Source organism: Antechinus flavipes, chromosome X (assembly GCF_016432865.1).
Source record: "Antechinus flavipes isolate AdamAnt ecotype Samford, QLD, Australia chromosome X, AdamAnt_v2, whole genome shotgun sequence".
Classification (NCBI taxonomy): Eukaryota; Metazoa; Chordata; class Mammalia; order Dasyuromorphia; family Dasyuridae; genus Antechinus; species Antechinus flavipes.
In genome coordinates this window covers 34,541,297-34,556,543 of record NC_067404.1, presented here as the reverse complement: position 1 = coordinate 34,556,543, position 15,247 = coordinate 34,541,297, and the positions used below count along the sequence as shown (strand labels likewise).

Sequence of the window (15,247 nt, the reverse complement as noted above, 5' to 3'; positions counted from 1 at the left end):
CTCTTCATCCTCAGCTCCTCCGGGGCGCTTCTTAGCCCCATTTTCCAGGCCCCAGACTGAGGTCTCGCTCCCGTCTTCACTTAAGAGTCCCAGTGCAGGTCGAGTCCCCTGACCTTTATTTTTGCCACAGATTCATCAGGGTCCCCGGAGTTAGAGCACTTTCCTCTGACTTTCCGGCCTCTCGTTAGAGTGAGCTAAGTGGTAAGCGGTCAGGTGGTCACGAGGGGCCGGTTGTCTTAGTGGACCACGGGCCAAATCTGCATGAAGGTAAAAAAGATGTCAGAGCGGGAGATCCGCACTCTAGCATTTTGTGACAGTCCGTGTTTGTTTTTCTTCCTCCCGCCGTACCGCATGTAAAGACGGGCTGGAATTGGCGCTTCCCAAGAGGCGCCCGGTCCTCGGTTCCAAGCGGCACGCGTATTTATTTACACACACACGGTGTTGCGGAAGTCTTAATGCTGGTCTGGGCTATTTCCAGCTGTTTTAACTTTTCTGTACAAAACGAGGGGGGTTGGAGCAGCACATCCCAAAGGGCCCGGCCAGCTCCGTGATCTCTTGAGTGTGCAGCAGTGCTGGGACGTGGCCTTCCTATCCTGCTGTCCAGCTTGTCTTTTCTTTTCCTTCCACAGTTCCGGCCTCTGCCTATCCCTCCCCAGCGGCCCCTCTGGCCACACAGGCTCAAGGCCTCTCCGGTGTCTCTCTCGCAGGCCTACAGCCGCCCCTCCACGTGCCTGCCAGAACGAAGCGGGATATGGGCCAGCGGTGGCTTCTGGGGGCCCTGCTCTCCATCCTGACGCTATGGCCTTCTCCGACTCGGGGAGCCACCCGGGTCTACTATCTGGGCATCCGAGAAGTCCAGTGGAATTACTTACCACAGGGGAAAAACATCATCACCGGCCAGTCACTGGGAAATGACAAGTAGGTGCTACCGGGGGCGTGTTCCGGGGGATTAAGAACCTCAGGTGTTCTGACCTCTGCTGTGGGTCGGGGAGTGACCTCCTGGCAATGCGGGACCTTAGATGCCTTCTAGAACAGCCTATTTCACAAATGAGGAAACTGAGTCTTGAAGAGAAGTGACTTACTTGAGCTAAGTCTTGGTTCAGATTTCAGAATTCAGATGTAAAACGAAGTCCCTTGACTCCAAAGTCATATTTTACTATCCTAGAATCCCTCTTTAGAGCTCTAGCGTGGTAAAAACAATTCCCATGTCTGGGGGACATCAAGGTTTACAGAAAAGGGCGGCTGGGTGGCACAGGGGATGGAATGTAGAATCAGAGGCAGCCTGTCTGCCTCAGCTTTCTCATCTGTAAAATGGGTTGGAGAAGGGAATGGCAAACCATTCCATTATCTCTGCCAAGAAAACCCCAAATGGGGTCACAGAGAGCTGGACGGGACCGGAAAATGGCTGCAAGTCAATAGCAGGAGTTTACAGAGCACTTTCCCAGGACAACCCTGTGAGGTAAGGTATTGTGAATATCACCATCTCTACTTTGCAGACGGGAAAACTGAGGTGTTGAGAGGTGAAGGGACTGGGCCGAGGTCACAGCTAATAAGCGGAGGAGCCTTCTGACGCTAAGCCCAGAGCCCTCCGTGGTTGCCTGACGTGGGTAATCAAAGGTGCTTGCTTTTCTTTAGCGCTTTATGATCTAGAACATGTTTTCTATATAAAAGCCCCCGAGTAAAGTGGCACAAATGGTGTTATGCACAGTTTCCAGCTGCAAAACCCAAAGCTCGGACAAGCATCTTGCCCAAGTTCCCAGCCTGTCTGAATTCCCAGCGCTCTAACCCCTAGCCCAGCTTGTCTTTTCACTCAGGTGAACTATGGCACTCCGGAGCCTCCGCGTTTGGGGCTCCGGCTTCCCAAAGCCGGGCTCAGTTTCCCATAAATGGGAAAGCAGGTCTGGAGCCCGAAGGGCTTTCAGCCAGAGACCGTCCCCTCCGTCAGCCCAGATTTGGGATCCCGGGCTTCTCGGGTTGGAACAGACATCGAATGTCGAACCTGAGCCTCTCCCCCGCCTCAGACACACTGGTGGCTAGCCTGGTACAGCAGAAGACCTGATCGCAAATCTCAGCTCTCTCATGTATTAAGTGTGTGATCTTGGCCAAGTCCCTCCTCTTCCTTGTGGTCTCAGTTTCTCCCTCTGTAAAATGAGGGGGCCTGATCAGCTTGGGCAATGTCCTTTTGGCTCTGTGCTCCTAAGACTCAGTGTACTCATTGTGAAATGGGAATAATGATAAACTGCTGGCTACTATGAGAGCAGTCCTTTGCCAGCCTTAGGCTGCTAGAACAGGGATGCTAGAGCTGGCACCCAGGAATAGATTTCAGAGGGAAAGGGCCAGCTTCGTTTGCCCTAATTATTTTTTGTCGTCATTGAGCCAACATGTTTTCTTTTATGTATTTAAAAAATGATTCTGAGAAGGCGTACATGAGCGCCCCGGATTTACTAGCCCGGACGTCCAGTAGCCCGTGGCACTCCGGAAGGGTGAGTTGTGATTGCTCTGCCGCTTCTCCTGTCTCTCCCTCCAGGATGGCTGCCGGTTTCCTGGAGCCCGGCAGGAACCGAATAGGGAGCGTCTACCGTAAGGTCGTCTATAAGGAATACTCAGATAGCTCCTATACGCAGGAGGTGCCCCAGCCGGCCTGGATGGGCTTCCTGGGCCCCGTGCTGCGGGGGGAAGTGGGGGACGTCATCCTGGTCCATCTGAAGAACTTCGCCAGACGCCCCTACACGATCCACCCCCATGGCGTCTTCTACGAGAAAGACTCTGAAGGTCAGTCGTGGGCCCTTTCCCTCTAGGCCGGGCCCCTTTTCCTGATCTGAGGGAGTTCGGGGGGGCCTCTGGAGGGCTGATTGTCAGGAGGCCCGGACTCAAGGTCCGGCTCTGCTGCCAGAATGGGCACATCCTTGACCCCTCTGGGCTTCGGCGGTCCCTCTATAAATCAAGGCTAATAATCGTGTCTGCCTTACATCGAGGAGCAAACGTGTGGGCTGTGGGAGAGCGCCTGGAAAATCTGGAAGCACTCTGTGGAGTTGGGGAGCCGAAGGGGACTTTAGAGTTCTTGTATATTTATTTCACAGAAAAACAAACCGAGGCCCAATGTGCACTTGCCTAAAGTCACACGGCAAGAGCTGATAGAGCTGAGGTCGAGCCCAGATCTGCTGGCTCCCTATTCAGGGCCCTTTGTGTTACAACTTGATGTGACCCCGGGGAGCGAGAGGGCAGGGACTCGGACCCACGCCCGTGCCGATGCCACCTGAGGGACAAGGCTTTTGGTTCTGGCACCCGGGGTTTCAAATTGTTGTGTCGCAGTGATCCTAGGGTTTAGTGCTGGGGGGGGGGCTTTATGTTTGTCTCATTTGGGCCAGTGCCTCCACTTTAATCAGTGAGAAACCAGAGACAGAGAGAGGAGAGAGACAGACAGAGACAGACAGAAACAGACAGAGACAGAGAGAGGACAGAGACAGAGACAGAAACAGACAGAGACAGAGAGAGGCAGAGATGAGAAAGGAGAGAAAGGGATAGAGACAGAGAAGTGAGATAGAAGAGAGAGAGAGACAGAAATAGAGAGAAGGAGAGGGAAGGAAGGAAGGAGAGAGAGGACATAGAGAGAGGCAGAGATGAAGTAGAGAGATGAGAGAGAGACACAGAGAAAGAGCCAGAGACAGAGACAGGTGAGAGATAGAGGAGAGAGGACAGAGAAAGAAACAGAGACAGACAGAGGAGAGACACAGAGAAGAGACAGAGATGCATATACAGAGAGAGGAGAGACAGAGGGAGGGGGACCGAGGGAGGGATGGAAAGGAGAAGGGAGAGAGAGGAAATGATATAGGAAGGGAGGGAGGGAGAAAATAACTGTGAAACCTGAGAAGTACCTTGGCTCAGGAGGAAAACCCATGGGAGGCTCTGTGCTGAGCACTGAGACATAAATTCCGCCAGTTTGGTCCCTGCCCTCAGGAAGCTTAGATTCTTATAGGGGAACTCAGCTCCTAAAGGGATGCTGGGAAGTGTGGGGGAAGGGTAGAAGGGTACCCACTGGCCGTTTACCGTCAGGGCGGCCGAGACCCCGGCAGGGCCGGGTCGAGGCCCACCCGGCAGACCCGAGGAGTGGAGTCTGGGAGATGGACAGAGAGGTGAGCTGTCCGAGAACACCCAGGTGGCCGCACCTCAGGGAGCTGAGGCATGAGGCAGTGGGGAAAGTCCCTCAGGTCGGTGCCTTCTGGGTTTCCGAATCCTCCCTTGTCCCGCCGCAGGGCCAGAACTCGGTGGCTGGGTGTCTTGTTTCCAGGGTGTGATGTTCTCCTGAGCTCCCTTGTGCTGAGCAGTAGGGTGAGGAGGATCCCTGTATTTCTTCTGTTTGCCAGGTTCCCTGTATCCAGATGACACCTCTGGGAGACTGAAAGCAGATGATGCCGTCCCCCCCGGGGGGAGCCACACCTATAACTGGACTATCCCCGAGGGCCACGCACCCACCCACGCTGACCCCGCTTGCCTCACGTGGATCTACCACTCCCACGTGGATGCTCCCCGAGACATCGCTTCCGGCCTCATTGGGCCGCTCATCACCTGCAAAAGAGGTAGCGTTGGCCAGGGTGAGCGGGAGGACGGGGCCCAGGGGTCCGGGCGCCCTCGTGTTCAGCCAGAGTGCTCGGTGCTGTTGGGACGAAGTAGGTGACTGCTGCTGCCGACGCCCCACAAAGCCTGCGACTTCTCTTCTGCCCTGAGACTACTTTTAAGCTGTTAATAAAACCCTGGAGAGCCCGGTGTCTGGGAGCCTCTACCACGGCAGGAGAGGAAGTGGACAGGAAGGAGTGCGGGAGCGGCCTAGGCCTTTTTGCGGCAGACTGAGGGGGCTCCGGGTGGCTTGCCCCGTGTGCCTTTGTTTGGCCCCCGAGGAAGCCCGATGGCAAAGGCTGCGCTAGAGCTGCCCGATGTCTTGGGCCCGGACAACAGGAAGGAGCTGGGGGTACTGATTCTCAGTGTCACAGTGTCACCGAGTCAGCGGGACTGGCTCCCTCCATCTTCTTCCTCCCCGCCTCCCTGGCCAAGCTCACAGTGCTAGAGAAGTAGATGCACTGAGGGTTTGCCAGGAGCGGGGAGGGGGCTCGCTCGGGCTGGGCCTTGGTGGGGTAGGGACTTTGAGGGTTGTGGTCGGCTGGGGGGGGGGGATGGCAGGGGTGTGGTGCGGCTGGAGGTTGGGTGCGGCCCGGCTACGTGTGTGATCAGAGTGAGGAGTGCGATCAGGGCTGGGACTGTGGGCGGGGCGAGGCTTGCCTGGCATCGGTTGCGGCCTGGGCTGGGTTTTAGGCAGGACAGACATGGGGTAGGCGATTCCAGTTTTAACTGAAGCCCCACCTCAGAAGATTCTATCCCCTTTTGTGCCATTGGCCAAACCTTCCAGAACCCTCCTCTTCTGTCCTTGTGGGTTATTCCTCAGTTTCTGCCCCCTTTACCATCCAGCCCTTGGGGCTCCTCACAGCCCTCTCCCTTCTCCCTCTAGGAACCCTGACCGGAAGCTCCCCTCCCAGGCGACGGGACGTGAGCCGAGACTTCTTCCTCCTCTTCAGCGTGGTGGATGAGAATCTGAGTTGGCTCCTGGAGGAGAACATCGCTTCCTTCTGTTTGGACCCTGCCTCAGTGGACCAAGAGGATGAAGCTTTCCAAGAGAGCAACATGATACACGGTGAGCTCACCGAGCAGAAGCAGAGGCGGGGCTCCCGACCGCTCATGCTGTGCCCTGTCCTCAGCCCAATCAGGGACGTGGAGCTCCCGAGCCCAGGTTCGAGTCTCTGGGCCCCATCGGCATGATGAGCTGTGAGCCTCTCCAGCCATGGGTACCCAAGGCTGAGGGAGAGCACAATGGCAGGTGGGCGGAGGCTGCGTTCGCCAAGGCCCAGGAGCAAAGCCTTCTGGGTCGGCCGTTCCCACCGGGAACGCCATCGGGAACTGCCTCTAGAGACTCTGCCCGCTTGGGCGAGGAACGGGCCTTTGCTGACTTTCAGAAGGGTCTGAGCTGGAAGGAATCACTCAGTAAACATTTATTAAGCACCTACTTTGTTAATTAGAGCCTTGGGACATAAAGAGAAAATGAGCATCTATTGAGCACCCACTAAGTGCCAGAGATACAAAAGGGGGCAAAAAAACAGTGCGTACTCTCAAGGAGCTTATGGCCTAATGGGGGAGATGACATGTAAACAAATATAAACAAAGCAAGCTGTGTGCGGGAGGGAGGACATCGTGAACTGGGGGAAGGCCCTGGAACTCCCAGGGCTTGGGGAAGCTTCTTGTACAAGATGGGATGTTAGTGGGGATTTAAAGGAAGCCAGCTAGGTCATGAGTTCGAGTGGAGAGGGAGCGTGTTTCAGGACTGGGGAGAACGCCCAGAGCTGAGAGGTAGAGGAGCATTAGCATGGAGGCCAGGGTCAGTGGACTGAGGCAAATGTGCAGGGAAGTAAGGGCTGAGAAGACTGGATGGCTTATGAAGGGCCTCGAATGCCAAACTGAGCATGGTGTACTTGATTCTGGAGGCAGAACCGAGATGGGCTGCCTCTAAACGCAGAGCTGGGCCTGGGGTCGGTCCCATGACCCCCTAGTCCCAAGACTGGGTCTCTGACCCCCCCTCCTTAGGGGCATCCTCCCAGTACGCCCCGCTTCCCTCTCTGTATGCAGGAGGGGGAGGTTGTCACCCGGCAGGAGGTATGAGCCAAGCTGGGGCTGAGGAGGGCTTGGGATGGGGTCGGGGGGATGGTCAGGAGACAGGGGTTGTGGACTTGGCACAGGCGAGGTCTCCATACCTTCACTGAGGTTTTGTAAGCCTGGACCTTTTCTGATTCTGTGCTTGGGAGTTCTAAAATATTCCTTTCTCTCTGTGTGACCTTGAATAAGTGTCTTTACCTCTCTGGGTCTCAGTTTCCTCATCTGTAAAATGGAGACCCCTAGCTCTAGAAGTGGCAGAGCCCTTGGAGACCACTGAGTCTAACTTCTCTTCCATGTCAATCTACTGGCTGCACACACACCCCTGTCTCCCTCAGTCCCCCAACCCCTCACGTGATCCTTGCGTGTCCCGTATCTCTCCTCCTCTTTGTGGCTAGCCCCGAGAAGGGCCCTCCTCCTCCAAGAAGCCTTCCCTAAGGCCTCTTCATTCCAGTGCCTTCCCTCTGTTGGTCATTTCCCGTTTATCCCGTCTCCAGCTTGTTTGCATACACGACTTCGCATGTGTTGGCCCCCTGGGATTGTGGGTTCCTTGAGGGCAGGTCCGCTTTTGCCTCCTTTTGTATCTTCAGCACCTCGGACAGCGCCCGCAGGTGCACCTGGGAGGTATTTAATAAATCTTGGCCAGTGACGGATGCTTGCAAAAGTGAAGGGTTTTGTGCCAAAGTTTTCCTGCTGCGAAAACTGAGGCTGAACGGTTCGACGACTTGCCCGGCAAGCAGTGGGGGCCGGGCACCAGAAGCCAGGTTGCTGACTTCCTACGGGCCCTGCTCTGGGCCGACTCCTTTTCGGTCCTAGATGTAGGGTCTTACTGTGGGCTTGAACCAGTGAGCCCCTAATCCTCCCCGGGCCTCAGTTTTCTCCTCCGTCAAATGAAGGGCTAGGACCGGCCAGCCTCGGGGATCCCTGCCAGGGCCAGGGCCGGGGTCCTCGAGCCCTCATCCTTTGTTTTTGAATGAGCCCATGAGGATCGTCCCCCTCTCATCAGGTCCCGTCACGATCATTTAGCCTTCGATCACTGCGCAAACTTCAAGGTCCTACATGACTGTCGGATAGCTGTTGTGTTGCTGCCATCGGAGCCTCTGTCTCGCCATCCTGAAGAGGCCCGATTTGGATCCCTATATAACGAGGACCTTTCCCCTCCTCTTCTGCCCCCTCCCCTGACCCCAGAACCATGGTTTGGTGGAAGCCGAGCGCTGAAGGGAATGAGGCCTTTTGCCAGGGAGATACGGTACAGAGTGGTGAGGCTCCTGAATCGGGATTCTGCGCTGTCACCTGCGTGACCTTAGATGAGTTATTTCCACCTCCCTGGACCAGAGAGTGGGGCTGGGCTGGCTATTCCCCGCAGCCCCTTCTGGCTCTAACGCTCGGTGATCTCGGTACTTTTTGCAGCGATCAACGGCTTTGTCTTTGGGAACCTGCCTGAACTGAGCATGTGCTCCGGGGAGCACGTAGCCTGGCACCTGTTCGGCATGGGCAACGAGGTGGACGTGCACACGGCCTTCTTCCCCGGGCAGATGCTGACGATCCGGGGCCACCGCACCGACGTGGTCGCCCTCTTCCCCGCCACCTTCGTGGCCGCCGAGATGGTGCCTCAGATCCCTGGCAGGTGGCTACTGAGCTGCCAAGTGAATAGCCACCTGAGAGGTACAGTGTTTGGGAGTTCCTGGCCTCCTAGGGGGAGGGGGGGAAAGCAGCCGAGACTCTGGGAAAGGGAGGAGCTTCGGGCCAGGGCTGGCCACATGGAGCTCCCAGAAACCTAGAGAGAGACTGGGGAAGCTGTACTGGGGGTGGGAGGAAGGTGGGGTTATATAGAAAGTCACATTGGAAGCTCACAATGGACGTTGTGAATTCGGGGGCCCGGGAGCATGGCCGTCACCTTGAAAGTTGGGAAGATGGGAAAGTTTGGGGGCAACTTTGTCAAAACTCTGTTTTGGTACATGTTAATTAAGAGATGCTCGTGGGACATCTGATTGGAGAGGCCCCAGAGCTGGTGATGAGGGGTCAGGTCTAGAAGCTGATGAGACAGTTCAGAGGGGAAGAGGAGCCGGGGAGGACCCCCCCCCCAGCCCCCGGTGACAGGCATGATGGAGCTGGCAAAGGATGCTGGGAAGGAGCAGTCTGCTAGGGAGGAGGAGGGTCAGGAGACACAGAAGAAGGTCTCGGGGGAGGAGAGGGTGATCTGCAGTGTCCAGGGCTGCTGGGTGGCCAGCAAGACCGAGGCCTGAGAAGGCAGCCCATCAGATCTGGCATCGGGACATTGTTGGTAACCGAGGAGAGAGCACTTTTAGTCAGATGATGAGGCAGAAGCCAGTGCTGAATTCAGAAGCAAATGAGGGGAAAGGAGATGGGCTTAAAGGAGAGGGTAGCAACGGCTCCATCTCTCTCCTCCGCCATCTGCAAACACTGTTCCCCAGGGCTAGGCCAGAAAGCGTCCTCCCACCGTTCAGAGGGACGGCGGGCCCCTCGTTGGGTGTGTCACGGTGCGGTGTCGGGCCCGGTGCCGACACGGGCTCGGGGTTCCTATCCCCTGCCCACTATGGTGTTCCTTCTCCAGATGGCATGCAGGCCCTCTACGAGGTCAAGCCATGCTCCTTGACCCCCCCAAAAGCCACCCTTTCGGGCCGAGTCCGCCAGTACTTCATTGTGGCCTCCGAGGAGAGCTGGGACTATGGGCCTACAAGGAGAGATGGAAAGACTGGGAAGAGCCTCCAGGAGCCTGGCAGGTAAGAGGTGGCCCTGTCCCGGGCACCCGCGCCCTCTCCCCCTTTTCCCTTCTCTTTGCTTCCACCTCCCCCAGCTACTTTTTGGGCCAGAAACTCTAAAATCCCTCCTGGCTGAGTTGTGATACACTGGGGGTCTCACAGTGGTGCTCTATGCCCAGAGCCTGGTCCTAGCTGGGAAGTTTAATAGTGCCTGGAGCAAGGCAGTCTGGGGGATAAAGCTGTAGGAGCTCTGACTTTGCAGTCAAGAGGAACCAGGTTCAAACCCTGCTACTCTGTGTGACTTTGGATAAGCCCCTCTGGCTCCTCATCTGAAAAATGAAGTCATTGCATGAGATGCTTTCTGGAGGCCCTCCAGTGTGGGCAGCGTTGGGCACGAGTCATAATCTGCTCCTCTGTAAAAAGAGGGAGTCTCACTAGCTGGCCTCCAAAGGCCTTTGTCAAGACTGGGCAAGTCCCTTCCCTCTCTGGGCCTTGGTTTCCCCCTCTGTAAAATGAGAGGGTCGGAGCAGTGGGCCTCAGAAGCCCTTCCCTCTCTACACATAGGATCCTATGTGTAACATTGGACAAGTCCCTTCCCCTCCCTGGGCCTCAGTTTCCTCCTCTGCAAAATGAGGGGCTTGGACCGGCTAGCCTCCAAGGCCCCTTCCTTCTCTAGACTTGGGAGGATGGGCAGGTGGCCCCTGGGGAGGGGCTACTGCCTCGGCCTTCCCCAGGGCCTGAGCACTACAGCAAATATAATGGTTTTTTGTCTTTTTCTTTCTCAAAGACATATTGTGTCACAACTGGAAGGGCTAACCCCCCTTATCTTACAGATGAGGAAACTGAGGTCCAGAGAGGTCCCATACCTACTAAGTTGTAGGAACTCTGACTCCACATCCAAGGCTTTTTACTGCTGGAGAAGCATGGGACGTGGCTCCCTCCTCCAGCAGCCCAGATAAGGTCGGGAAGGGGAGGAAGGGAAATGGACGGCCAGTCCTGTGGCGGGACTAACTGTTCTTACCCTTGCTCCGGCTGGCGGCCTGGAGTGGGAGGGGTTGGGTATAAACCTTGGGCGGAGGAGCCTCTGGCCTGCTCCAAGATAGTGCAAGGCCCAGGAGAAGACAGCAGAGAAGGCCTCAGGCCTTTCCTTCCAGCTCCTTGCCATCAGGAGACAGGAGAGGGGAATCTTCCACAGCATTTGACAACAGGGAGGTGCTTATGAGAGGTGGCATTCATGGGCCGATGGCCTGGGATTTGGGAAGAAAGACCTGGGATCCAGTCCTGCCTGTGACGTGTTGTGGTCACGTGACCCCCCAGGCAATCCACTCGACCCCTTAATGATCAGGCTGTAAGTTATGGAGGGAGCGCCCATCTGCTTTGATGGAGGGAGTGTCTACACTGAGTTTCCTCACATGGTATAATTATCAGTTGTAGGGCCTATATGTGCGCACACACACACACACACACACACGCGTTGGAGAATCAGGGTTCCAGTGTAACCCCCAGAAGAGGCCTTCAACAGGAAGTTTCCTTCCACGAGGCAAGTTTGTGTACCGGCCCAGGAGTCAGAGGGCCTGCTAGTACAGAGGGCAGCGTCGCTGCTTCCGCCGGGTCCTCTAGCCCATGGAGACCCTGTCAGCGGCCCCGGCCTGGAATCCCGGCCGCCACAATTATTCACTGAGTGACCCTGGGCGAATCACTTCATCTCAGGAAACTGAAAAGACTGGGCCTTGGAGCTGCTTTGAACCTGCTTTGGAGGCTCTGAAATTCTTTGTTCTGTGTCAGAGGGCTCATCAATTCCGAGGAGCTCGTTTTACAGCTTTGGACGCTGAGGGATCGGCCCAAGGTCCCCCGGTCAGTAGCCTTGGAGCCAGATCCCCCTGCCAAATCTGACACTATTTATTCCCCGGAGTTCAGAGGGCAGAGAGCCCGTGTTGGGGCAGAGGCAGGCAGTGTTGACATGGCGAGTGGGGTGGGCCCCATGGCTACACTTTGGGCTGGGCTGCCCAGGGATACTGGGATACTGGTATCCTGTGGAGATGGGGGCAGCACGTTTCTTTTTTGTTTTTAATATGAATGATTTCTAAGTTTTCCCATTATCGTGGCTTCCCCCACGATGCCCCCCCACCCTAAAATCAGCAAACCCTCTTTATAACAAATAAGCCTGGAGAAAATAAGCCGCCATATTGACACTGTGGGACCGCCTTATTCCACACCTCTAGTCCACGGCCCTCTGCTTCACCAAGGGCCCTGTGAAGTCATGGTTGGTCACTGAATTGCTCATTGGCTTATATCTCCGTCACCGCAAAGGAGCCTCCCGGGCCTTCCGATCCCAACCCCTCAGCTAAGGCCCTCGAGGGCAAGTGATTAACCTAAAGTCACCCAGCTAGTAAGTGTGTGAGGTCAGATTTGAAACCAGGTCTTCCCAACTCATGATCCTGTTTTCCTCCCAGTTCTTTGGTAAATATTTTCTGTCTAGGGGACTTTCCCCTTGATCCTTGGAGTCCCTATCTCTGGTTCGCACGGGATAATAACTTTGGTTTTTTTTGTTTTTTTTTTTTATAATAACAGCTTTTTATTTTTCCAAATACACACAGAGCTAGTTTTCCACATTCACCCTTGCAAAAGCCTGTTTTCCAAATGGGTCTCCCTTCCTTCCCCTAGATGGCAAGTAATCCAACCCAAGGTAAACATGTGCGATTCTGCCCTCCGTGTGCCACATTTATTATGGTGCCCGAGAAAAATCAGATCAAAAGGAAAAAAATGAGAAAAAAAAACCAAGCAAGCAAATAACAACAGAAAAGTGAAAATGTGTTGTGCTCCCCACTCGGTTCCCACAGTCCTCTCTGGGTGCAGACGGCTCTCTCCATCACAACTGGCCTGACTCACCTCACTGTTGAAAAGAGCCATGCCCCTCCCAGTTGATCATCCCATAATCAGTCCAGTAACTTTTGGGACCGTGGCCTAAACCCAAGTCCACCAGCTTGCCAAGTCTGTTGCCCTCTCCAGTCATTGGCAGCAAGGCCTGGGGCTCCCAAGAGGGGGAGGAGATGGGCAGTGAAGTCATGTGACAATTGGGTCTCCCTGTCTCAGCGACGCAGAAAAGTTCTTCCAGAAGAGTTCCAGTCGGATCGGGGGCAGTTACTGGAAAGTCCGCTACATCCAGTACACGGACGAGACCTTCCAGACGAGGACGCCGCAGTCGGAAGAAACCCTGCACCTGGGCATCATGGGTGAGCCTTGCCGGGGTCGGGTTGGGGCCTCCAGAGCGTGAGGCCGGGGCAGGCCGGAGAAAGGGGTCGGATCAGTCGCTGTACCCGCCTCCATGCTCTTCCTGCATGAGGCAGCCTGCAGATGGAGGATGGGCAATAATGAGGATGTTGTCCTTGGTGCTGGACATAGAGACAAAGCCTGAGCTCCCCCGGTTCGAATCAGTGAAGAAGCCCTTCCTAAGCGCCCCAGGTGCACCAGGCAGGGGCTTCCTTGGTCTCCCTCCCTCCCTTCCCTTCCTGTCTCGTCCCCCTCTGCCTCCTTCCCCAAACCCTCCTCCTTTCAGACCTCCTTCTTTCTCCCCCCGCCCAGGGCCGGTGATCAGGGCCGAGGTGGGCGACACCATCGAGGTAGTGTTCTACAACCGGGCCTCCCAGCCGTTCAGCATTCAGCCGCACGGTGTCTTCTATGACAAGGACTACGAGGGCATCGTATATAATGACGGTCAGTCGGCTCCCGGGCCGAGGGCTCGGGGGGCAGCCTCGTGGGCACCGGCCTTCCCTTGGGCAGGCCGCTCTGCCTGGCGACAAGAGCGCTGAGTGGCTGCTTGGTTGCCTTAGAGATAGATGTTTATTCTATACCAAATTGCTCCCATGATCCCTCACTGGAGCAGACTGCCTTGGAGTCATACTGAGACTGAAAGATGGTGAAATTCAGCAGGGAGAAATGTGGAAGATTCAGGCCTGAATGGACCGGGGGGTCGTGCATCAGGGGCACGATATGGGCACGTCCGGGCCGATGCGCTTTGTTGAGTCGTACTGGGGATCTGGAAGGGTCACGAGGGGGATTCCCAAGTGGCAGACTTGGGGCTTCTGCTTGTAAATTTCCAAGGATGGGAAGCTCACCACCTCTCAGGGAAGCCCTTTTGGGGCCAATGAGCTTGCAGGAAAGCCCTGACATCCTGGGCCTCTCTGTGCCTTGGTCACAGAACCCTCAAGCTAGTCCTAGGCCAGCTAGCTCCACCTGACACATGACAGTTTACTTCAGGAAACTGAGGTAAGCAGGGTTGAGTGACTTGCCCAGGATCACAAAGATAGCATCTGAGTCTTCCTGACTCTGGGCCTGGCATTCAGTCTACTATAGCACCACCGAGGCCCCCCTCCCTCTCCATCGGTAGCAGTACAAATACCATCATTCCCATTTTACAGATGAGAAAGCCAAGGCCCTAACTGGAGAAGGGCAGTGACTTTCCTTAGTAGCCAATGGCAAAATTGTAATAGACCTCACCCTGCCTCCCCTGTGCGGCTTTTCGCCTCTATGGGACAGGGCCTCTCCTGTGGGCCCCTGGAAGTAGCTGATCCCAGCCCTGGGGGAGCAGAATTATTCGGTTCCACGGCTGCATTTTGGGAGGCAGCATGGTGCTAGTGCTCAGAATTCTGGCTTTGGAAGCCGTATTCTGACTCCATCACTAACTACCTACGTGGCCTTGGCCACGTCACTTCTCTCTGGTCCTCAGTTTCCTTCTCTGTAAAATGAAAATTTGATGTTTGAGCTGAGGCTCTTGATGGAGGAAGTGTCTCTGAACTTTGCAAAACCACTTTGACAACGGCATTTGAATAGAACCGGCTTCCTTGGCCGTCCCGGGCTCTCATTCTCTGCATTAAAACCATGCTTGTGGAAAGGGGTCACCGGGGGAGTTCGTAACCCCCTAAAAGCTGAAGAGCCCCTGGGCTGGATAGCCTCGGAGGTCCTTCCGGCCATAAATCGCCCTCCCTGTCACCGTCTCCAGGGTCACATCAGCACGGCTTGGTCGCCAGGTCCTTCGAGAAGGTCACGTACCGCTGGACGGCGCCCCCCCACGCCGGCCCCGCCGCCAAGGACCCGGCCTGTCTCACTTGGATGTATTTCTCGGCCGTAAATTCCGTGAAGGACACCAACTCCGGCCTCGTGGGGCCCCTTCTGGTCTGCAGGGCGGGCTCCCTGGAGGCCAGCGGCAAGCAGGTGGGGCGAGACGGGGGGGCCCCGGAGGCCTTGCCCGCTGAGACCGCTTGTGGGGAGGTGGGGTGCTTGGGGGCGTGGGCTTTAGGGGGTGTAGATGGCTTCTTCCCGTGCTCCTCTGTCAATAGCTGTCGGCTCACACAGAATAGCCAAGGAATTCCGGGTGACTCCTTTATTCCCAAGAGCTCCCCGAGCGTGGCCCCTCTCTCGCTTCCCTCGCCCTACGTTGCTGTCGTTCCCCCTCGTCAGTCTGACTCCCTCACGTCCCCCGCTTTGCGCCTAGTTCCTGGCCCGGTCCCTCATTCTCCCCCTTGCTCTCCTCCTGCCCCGGATACAGGCTAACCTTTACTTTCCCGGGCCGTCCAAGGAGCCCCCCTCCCCAGCCGGGTGCTGTTTCTGGGCCCTGGGCTTCGGCCCGGGGGCCGGGGAGCTCCCCTTGACGTGTGGAGTCGCTCCGAGAGGCAGCGGGCCACCCCACAGGAAGCAGGCCCAGATTCGGAACAGGGACACTCGAGTTTCAATCCCCCTCCACTTCCCCGTGCCTCAGTTTCCTCAGAGATGAGTCAACAATGATAATGCTAGGAGCCACTAGGTGGTGCAGTGGCTAGAGCACCAGCCCTAAA

At 56.1% G+C, this 15,247-nt stretch overlaps 1 protein-coding gene across 6 annotated transcripts in view; it reads left to right on the top strand.

Annotated features, from left to right (window-relative positions):
- HEPH (hephaestin) overlaps positions 1-15,247 on the top strand; it is a 61,849-nt gene that overhangs the window by 14,101 nt on the left and 32,501 nt on the right. For 3 of the 6 annotated variants that reach the window (XM_051968195.1, XM_051968197.1, XM_051968194.1), the window contains exons 2-10: positions 708-918; positions 2,528-2,772; positions 4,365-4,577; positions 5,501-5,683; positions 8,104-8,358; positions 9,269-9,437; positions 12,510-12,649; positions 12,999-13,130; positions 14,416-14,627. In XM_051968195.1, the coding sequence (XP_051824155.1) occupies positions 752-918; positions 2,528-2,772; positions 4,365-4,577; positions 5,501-5,683; positions 8,104-8,358; positions 9,269-9,437; positions 12,510-12,649; positions 12,999-13,130; positions 14,416-14,627 (1,716 nt within the window). In that variant the 5' untranslated portion in view covers positions 708-751. Of the gene's footprint in view, positions 1-629; positions 919-2,527; positions 2,773-4,364; positions 4,578-5,500; positions 5,684-8,103; positions 8,359-9,268; positions 9,438-12,509; positions 12,650-12,998; positions 13,131-14,415; positions 14,628-15,247 lie in introns of all 6 variants that reach the window. The other 3 variants (XM_051968192.1, XM_051968193.1, XM_051968191.1) reach the window with 1 other exon arrangement.